This window comes from Branchiostoma belcheri, unplaced genomic scaffold, assembly GCF_001625305.1.
Source record: "Branchiostoma belcheri isolate BF01 breed outbred unplaced genomic scaffold, Haploidv18h27 scaffold2, whole genome shotgun sequence".
Taxonomy (NCBI): domain Eukaryota; kingdom Metazoa; phylum Chordata; class Leptocardii; order Amphioxiformes; family Branchiostomatidae; genus Branchiostoma; species Branchiostoma belcheri.
In genome coordinates this window covers 7310712-7319680 of record NW_017803490.1, presented here as the reverse complement: position 1 = coordinate 7319680, position 8969 = coordinate 7310712, and the positions used below count along the sequence as shown (strand labels likewise).

Here is an 8969-nt window from a genome sequence, read left to right as displayed (position 1 = left end):
GTTTGGGTGGTTTCTCTGTTTTTATACTTTTGCCTATACTAAATATTACCCGTTTGTCTATATTGGTTGCATTCTATGTGATAATGTGAGATCCTGTGTAAAATAAATGTACATTATGTTAAAAGAAGAAAAATTGAGATTCAGGCATCATACTTACACTGAATGTATTTTGTACATAAAATAATGGTGTCCTCAGTTTTGGGTTCCTGCTGTGAAGTTTTAAGCATTAAAAGCAAAATAAGAAACAATGCATGTGTTTTAAACTTTATGATAGTCCAGTATTCAATTTGTTATTCAAAAATACTCTCTACTGAACTAGATTGAAAGTAAAAAAAATGCAGACAGAAAAAAGGCTTTATACATGTAATATGATCATTCTCAAATCAACAAATTCTATTATAATAGTAGTCAACAGTGTACACCAAAAGAAATTGATAGCCACATATTAAGTCTGTAGTCCACCAAGTTACGTCTCAAAATAATTCATTTCTGCTGACTAAAGCAACAAGACAGAAATAAATAGCATTACATGCTTTGAACTAAAACTTGAACAGAACAAAAACTTGAACATATTTGGTTACTCTGTTTTGAGTTTTTGGTCTTGTTTACATGTACATGTTAGGCAAACAACAACTGTTAGTATAATAACAAACAACCCTGCCACCGACAACATGATGACCAGGTTACCAGTCAGTGCTGTCACCAAACCTTCTGTCTTCACTTTTTCCACAAACACCTAAACACAAAACATGAAAAAAATATGGTTAACAACAACACCTGATTCAATATTTTTTACAGGTTCAAATGATTGGAGTTTGTAACAAGTTGAAGTAACTATGAAGCCTTGTATCACAAAATACAGTGTGACATATACATGTAGTAGCCTGGGTAAGTTTCACTAGTAAACAATGACTCTAACAAATTATAATTATATTGTCACAGTGGAACAATCAAATGGCTCTCCAATGGTTCTCTAAAGAAATGGATGAAACAAACCATTTACCTTTAGGTTATCAGCAATGTTTTCTACAAGTTGGTCACTGTCAAAAGAAGAATAAAACCATTTTGAATATGGGAACTATAATTGTAAAATAAGATATTTAATATCACATTGAACCAGACCTGGTGCCCTAAACTGACCCCTAACAATCACTATATATGAGAGGTATCTGGCTGTATTGCTACTAGAGATGTCCCCTTAGATTTTTCAGACTAAGGCAAGATATTTTCTTGTTGTGTGCACACACTGGAATTTGGACACCAAGATGTCCAGTAGCCTACTGTCCATGTACTGTCTTTAGCACACTATACCAGTGTATGTCGCTTTCTCCATTGTTTCAAACAGCTTGCTGTAAGCTAATACTGCAAATGAATTCCAATATCTTTTTTGAACACAGAAATTAGGCACTCACAATGGTGTAGGTATACCAGGTACTGCCTCAGCTCTCACATTTTTGTACCAGCCCTCCATAAAGGACTTCATTGTGGGAATGTCCAGTTTGGGTAGGCTGTAGGTGTACATCTTTCCTAGACGGAAGCTGTAACAACAGAAAAAGATCACTTTCCAGCTTGAAAAAATGGGAAAAAGGAATGATTTAAGTTACTGGTCTTTTAAAGCAAAAGTTGCACAAGTCTTGGAGTTGGAGAAAGAAAGAGGATTTGTCCAGGCAAGATAGTGTCTCCCAAGATAGTGTACTGTTATACTTACAAGATTATTGTTGGCACTTGAGCGACCTTGAATCTGTCCTTGAGTTGAGGATTTTTCTCCACATCAACAACTGCAACATTCTGTCTCCCCTTCACTCTGTCAGATCACGAGGAATGAAAAAAAACCTTATAAGTTCAGACAAAAGTTTAGCCTGAGTGTCAGCCTTTTTAGTTTTCATACCGGGTCAGGTAGCAGATCAAGGGGAGCGGACGAAAGCTAAAAAGGCTGACACTCAGGCTAACAAAAGTTCCCTATCATACCTAATTTTTCAATGTTAACAAACTTTTACAGTAATCTGTTTGTATTCAATGAAGAAGGAAACACGCAGGAGTGGCCTGAAATGGGAAAGTTTAATTGCTTTCCAAAACAAAACGCCATTCAGTAAGTTCAAGGAACATTCAAGTACTAGTAACCATATATCAAACTTATCCACAGTTAACCTCGTACCAGTATATATACTATCACTATAGCTAAGGTGGTGATGGGGAGGTGGTGGGTCGAAATTCAAGCGGAGCGGACCGAAAACATGAACCGTCTCCCCAAAAAACAGAACAAACTGAGGAAGTTCGAAGGTCACGGGGGGAGCGGTCACGTGGTTTGTGGGCCGAACGAAATCTTTTAGTTGTTTCTAATTACGAAAAATTTTCATGCGGACAATTTTTCCCAAATTATCTAACAATCAAGATAGAACAAGCAGGAGTGGCCTGAAATGGGAAAGTTTAATTGCTTTCCAAAACAAAACGCCAAAATAAGAAGGCCAAACTGCAAAAGAAAAGAAAATGACCCACAACGAAAGAAACAAACAAAATAACCTCCCCCATACCACAACCAACTTAAAACAACATTGCAATCAACATTAAACACAATATAGCTACTAGTAAGTTGTGCGGATCTGATGCACCATCCTAGCACAGAGTTCTAAACGTTTTTCCAACGGAACCTTCAGGTATAGTAAATAAGCATCTGACTTCCAGTCACCTTGAATACGAATAAGATCAACTGGTACACCTGCGTGGAAGGCAAATGACGCACCTCCGCGACGGCCACTATGCAATGAATAACATCTGGGATCCAAACCAGCTCTAACTAGAATTCTCTTAAACTCTCTGTCAAACACATTCTGAGTTAACGGTACAAAGGTAGATTTGTAGGGCTTTACAAACGCAGCCTCTGTGTTCCTATTCGTATTGAGACTAACCATATTGCGAAATGCAGTCACAGGACATAACGGCGAGTTCGGTATCTCAAGCACTGGTACATACAAGACACGTTCAGCACATTGCAGTGTTTTTGACCACCTTATTCTGACTAACAATACTCCTCTGTGTACCACAAAATCTCTCAGCATGAACTGCTTAGTAGGATCAAATGTACTCTTAGCTAAGAAGTTCGACTTCCGCTGGAAAGTAAAGAAACTTAACAATACAATAGTCCAAATCGTTGCTTCAAAAGGAACTGAAATGTCCAATTGTTCATAAATCCTGTGCAATACTGATGGAGTGAACGGCAATTTCTGATGAGGTGTATGCTGCATTCGCTTGCTGAATCCCCGTTTCAGTAGTCCCAAGTCCGGTGAATCAAACGCGGCAGTGTCCCAGCCGAACAATGTGTGCAAGGTCTTAAGACCGCTAATATAATTTGCAATTGACCCCGGTGCTCTGAAAGAACGACTTAAAAACTGAGAAAACGTCTCTAGTGTGTCCAAGGTGGCTGGAAAGGCAGTTATATCATAAAATGTACAAAACAAAAGATAAGTCCTCAACTGTGTTCTAAGATTTGAATAAGTTCCTTCCGCGAAGGCAGCAAATTTTGTCCGACGTGCCTGTTCTCGCAAGTAGCTCAGGTCTGTCTCAGCTGCAACATAAAACACGAAAGCAAACTGTCAGTAAGGGCAATCCAGGACGAAATCTTCCTGAAATACCGGTATTTCTATCGTGTCCATATCCTCTGTCAAGATGTGAAACTGTTCAGCATGTTTCGATGAGAGATGCCATCGCGACAAGTGGTCGGCGACTCGGTTCTCCCGTCCTTGAATATGCTCTGCCCGTAAGACGAAATCACACGATGCCGCGATCAGCCAAAGTTCTCTCGCACTATGAAGCAAATCCTTGTCTCTTGAACGTCCCGAATTCAACACATAAACACACGCCATATTGTCACAGTTGATCACGATTCTGGACCCTCTCCAGCCTGGTCCCCACTTCCTGGCTGCTACCACAATCGTCAGCATCTCCAAGACATGTATTTTAGCTCCATATTGTTCGAGAACAGCAGTCGGGAACCTGGAGTGAAAGAACTCACCATTACAGATTCCCCCGCACCCTGTCAGACACGCGTCCGTGGCCACAACTTCATCCGGTGCACAATAGATGTCCGGAGTCAATAGTGAGACTCCATTGAACAAGGTCATAAAACGTCGCCACCAACGCACATCCAGCTTAAAGTCACGAGACAACCGAATTCTATGATGACTCCTGCGGACACTTCGTAGTACTTCCAACATGCGCGAAAGGAAAAGACGTCCAGGTGCCACGCACGCAGACACGAATACCAGTTTCCCAATCAGTGACTGAAGCTCGCGTTTCAAAGCTTTCTTCTTGTCAATCCACGCGTCAAGTAACAGTCTCACTTCCTCCAACCGAAACTGTGGGACTCGCTTCACCATCGCTACGGTATCAAACTCAGTCCCTAGAAATGTCATGCAGGTCGTAGGCTCCACCGCTTTTTCAACCGACTCTTCCAACCCCAGGCTGTGTAATGTTCCCTGCAAACTGTTGAAGGCCTCCATCGCGACTTGAGGGTACTCTGCTCCCCCAAAATCATCTAGATAATTGCAAATTGAATAACCTTTCTTTTGTTGTATGAACGTGACTGCAGAGGTGGTTGACTGACAAATAAAAGCACTAGAACGAAGGCCAAAAGGGCACCTTGTATCAACATACCACTTGTTCCTCCAACAGTAACACAAATACTTGTAGTCTTTGGGATCAACCGGAATTTGTCTATACGCTCGTTTCAAGTCCGTCTTGTATAATAAACAGCCACGCCCCTTGTCTAATATCATATGCGACAATGTATCCACGGAGGGGTAGGTCAACTTAAACTCCTGTCCTAAATAATAATCCTTGGGAACAGCATCATTAATAGAGAAACCTGCCGGAAAACTGCAGTCTACTACAACTCTTCTCTCTATACTGTCTCTCTTCTCTACTGTCTGTAACGGAATCGGCACCGCCGGGAACGGAAAAGGATTCGAATCAAATGGTCCGGCTATGGCACCCAAACTAAGTTCTTTGGAAATAAACGCATCTACATGTCCCGCATAATGTCTAGCTGAGTAATGATTCTGAAAGGATACGTCGACCGGGCGTTGATACAATTCCGGCTCCACATTAATCGGCCACCCGAATGCTAAGAAATCAACAATACGTCTGTCTTCATAGTCCACTAGTAGTTCTCTCCATGTATCGATCTTCAAAGCCGACTCCACTGGAACACGTGCGCCAACAAAGTTATGTCCTTCACACGCCGACACCACCCTGTGTAACTCGATCGCCTTGTCTGGTGCGCTGCTCGCACCGCCCTGTACGGAGGGAGGTGACGGAGGCTCTTCCACCAGCTCTTGCCTGAGCGGCACGAAAGGACGCTTCGTTGTAGGGGCAGCGGTCTCGGGGAGTGTGGCTCCTGGGTGTGGCGGTACACCAGGCAAGCGCTGCAGACATGTAGCACGTTACTATTCCATCTCGCACTCCAGTGCCCGGATGGCAGGGAACATGATCCTGACTGAAAACCGCCACAATAACGCGGTCTAGAAGTGCCTACTGTATCACGTGAGGGTGGCTTACCCGTCCGTGGCTCCGCCCCCTGAGCACTCCCGGTTGCAACGCCACCCTGTGTACGATAATGTCTGTCCCTGATTGTGTCCAACATGTCGGCATCAGACCAAGTCACCGTCTCGTGCTCCAACCCGTACAAAACCGCTGCATGTAGCTCTCTAACCGTGACCCAATCATGGTAAACCGCATCAAACATCAAGTCTGACAGATGACATAACTTGTCCTCGACCACACGGGGAACTTTGTGACAATGAGACTCGATCACATTCTTTACATAACCATGTACAAACATCGGTAATGTTAGTTCATCATAAGTCACGCCACCATTTTTCCGTAGCCAGGGAAATGAGCCCTTTCTTGTGGCCATTCTATCTTAACACGAGCGGAGCTAGCATCATTTATGGTACGAGTGCGTCCTGTCTTACCTTTCTTTTGACGCCTGTCTCTTGAACGCGACTGGGACGACGAACTGTCCGAACTGGACCGATTCTTGCGACTCCTTTCTCCCCGTTTACGCGATGAAGCAGCTCTCGACCTTCCTCTGTTGTCGCTCCGTTTTCTGTGTCGCGTTTCTCTGTTGTCGCTCCGCTTTCTGTGCCGCTTTTCTCTGCTGTCGCGCGCGCTCCGTTTTCTGTGCCGCTTTTCTCTGCTGTCGCTCCGCTTTCTGTGCCGCTTTTCTCTGCTGTCGCTCCGCTTTCTGTGCCGCTTGCCTCTGCTGTTGCTCCGCTTTCTATGCCGCTTGTCTCTGCTGTTGCTCCGCTTCCTGTGCCGTCTACGTTGCCTAGAACGCCGCGAACGAGTCGAGCGTGCTCTGTGCGGCCGATCTTCTTCACTGCTAGCGCTACTGTTACTGCCACATGACGATGTGGAGCTAGAGCGGTGGTTTCCTCGTTTCTCAGCAATCTTGCCCCTTGCACGAGACGTTGGCTCCAGTAAACCCTCCAGCACTTGGTCTACTTCTCTCACCAACTTCTTCGACGCCCGTAGATCCCTCACAGTATACTGCTCCGAGTCCGATTCTTTCTTTGATGTCTTTGATGTCGCCGGCGACTCCTGACCGCTCGTGAACGCAGACTTCAGGCGTGGAACTTCTGGTGGCTCACTGTAAGCCCTCGCGTGTCGAGCCTGGTTCCCGTCCACCCGTCTCGGAGACAGGTCTGCTGTCTTGACCGGCAAAGAACGGGGCCGGGGCGTCAGGACGTCTTCTGACTCATCCGATGTGCTCTCGGACCATACCCGGCGCGCAATCTCGTCCACCTTGCTCTCCTTCCTCAGATGTCGAACCGTGTCCTTCAGGCGGGAAAAGTACGCGTCCGAGTCTGACGCTCCCTTCCCTCTTTCGTACTGGCATTTCCCTGGACCGCACGGGCCCGGATGTCCCTTCACAGGCAGACGACATACCGAACACCTCCTAGATTGACGATGGCGCCGAGGTTCCTTCTCCATACCGATGACTCGAAATTCAAGCGGAGCGGACCGAAAACATGAACCGTCTCCCCAAAAACAGAACAAACTGAGGAAGTTCGAAGGTCACGGGGGGAGCGGTCACGTGGTTTGTGGGCCGAACGAAATCTTTTAGTTGTTTCTAATTACGAAAAATTTTCATGCGGACAATTTTTCCCAAATCTGTTTGTATTCAATGAAGAAGGAAACTTCAAGATTCTAACTTTTAAGCAAAGAGAAATTTCTTCAGAAGTAAAACATACTTAGTTGCTACAGCATCCAGAACTGGTACAGCCATTCTGCAGTCACCACACGATTCAGATGAGCTGAGGACAAAGCATACATCAATATGATAATCATTTTCCTTAATACAAAAGAAGAAGAAATGAGGCCCAAACAATATGTTTTCCTTCTGCGAGGGTTAAGAGAATAAACTCACAACATAACGAGCCAGTCCCCTGTTGTGGCCCCAGTAGAAGCCTGAGTCAGGTGTTCAAAGTTGTCCTCAAACAGGTGCTGCAGGTTGGACTGTCTGTTCAGCTCCACCCATTCTGATAGGTCCTCCTGCATCAGTGCACCTGCAAACAGGTAACATGGCACACCTGTTACACCTGTCATATGACAATCATATGGTTTTGTGTTTGTTCATGTGTGTGTGTGAGTGTGTGTGTGTGTGCATGTGTGCATGTGTGAGTGTGTGTGTGTGTGTGTGCATGTGTGCATGTGTGAGTGTGTTGTGTGTGTGTGTGTGTGTGAGTGTGTGTACAATTGTATGTATATACCATGTACCAGCATCAAACTTAACATGTGTGAGTGAGTGAGTGTGTATGTGTGTCACTGTGTGTGTACATACCAGCAGCAAACTTAAGTTGCTTTACAAGTATACAAGAAAATTGCTGGTGTCTATAATAACCAGTATGTTCCTACCATCAAATAACACAGGGCTGCCCTTCCTGAAGAACAGTACCCTGGGGTAACTGTTGACTCCGTACTCGGGAAGCGGTCCGTTGTGTGACACACAGACCACGTCAGTCTGTTCCAGCTCCTGTGCCAGGTCTGTGTAGGCAGGGTAGAATGCCTCACACTCTGCACAGCTCGGCTCATCTGAGAAGGGACACAAAAACTGTTCTTCAGCAAATTTGAATCCCATATAATTTAAAGAAGCACTTTATTGACATACAAAAGTACAGTAAGGTCTATGAAAGATGGACTTGACAGACAGACAAGAATAAATTAATTGACACAACAAAAGTATGTAGTATTTTGCACTAAAGCTTTGACAGGAACCCCCATGCAGATTCTTAGACTGGACTGCTTTTTCTGCCTCCCGGACTGGACTGCTTTTTCCACCAAACCTACTTACTGGGTACATTGTAGGGGACTAGAAAGGGCAGTGCTCTTGTATGGTACTTAAGCTTGGCAACGTCATACATACTAATGTGTATACGTACTGAATCAACATATACACACAATATACCTGCTATTGCACTATAGATACATGCACACGCTACATACAGGTATAGCAAAGATATGTCAATCCTGTCAATCATTAAAATTTAAACTGAACGAACCCGAGCTAACATGGCACCAAGAAGCGTTCTACTTTCACACACAGCCGGATTTCTCTGTATACAACTGCAACAGCTGTTCATACTAACGCTGACGTGTCCCTAGCACTCAAAGCCGAGCGAAAAACACTACCCGGAAATGGTCTTATTTCGGCTGTAACTTACAGAAATTCACCAAGACAAGCTCTTCCGTGGCGACCAGTCTTCTCAGGTCGTCTGTGGTGGGTACGATCGCGCCAGGAGGAGGTCTCTGGGCGATGAAAACAGGCGAAAACAAGGAAATCAACAATAGCAACACGGTAAACGTGTACCTGGGCGCCGCCATCTTGTTGGCATAGATCTATGCTATAAAAGTCAAAGTCGCCAGAGGGCGCTTTGAAGAGAACACATTGTCAAGTGCAAAGATCGCGTGAC

At 44.6% G+C, this 8969-nt stretch overlaps 1 protein-coding gene across 1 annotated transcript; it reads right to left on the bottom strand.

Annotated features, from left to right (window-relative positions):
* Positions 1-549: 549 nt before the first annotated feature.
* On the bottom strand, positions 550-8880 carry LOC109468865 (thioredoxin domain-containing protein-like). The gene is made up of 8 exons (XM_019767234.1): positions 8721-8880; positions 7915-8091; positions 7427-7565; positions 7251-7313; positions 1709-1804; positions 1413-1538; positions 1004-1040; positions 550-736 (listed from the first exon to the last, which is right to left on the bottom strand). The coding sequence occupies exons 1-8, from the start codon at positions 8878-8880 to the stop codon at positions 578-580; spliced, it is 957 nt and encodes a 318-aa protein (XP_019622793.1). The 3' UTR covers positions 550-577.
* Positions 8881-8969: the final 89 nt, after the last annotated feature.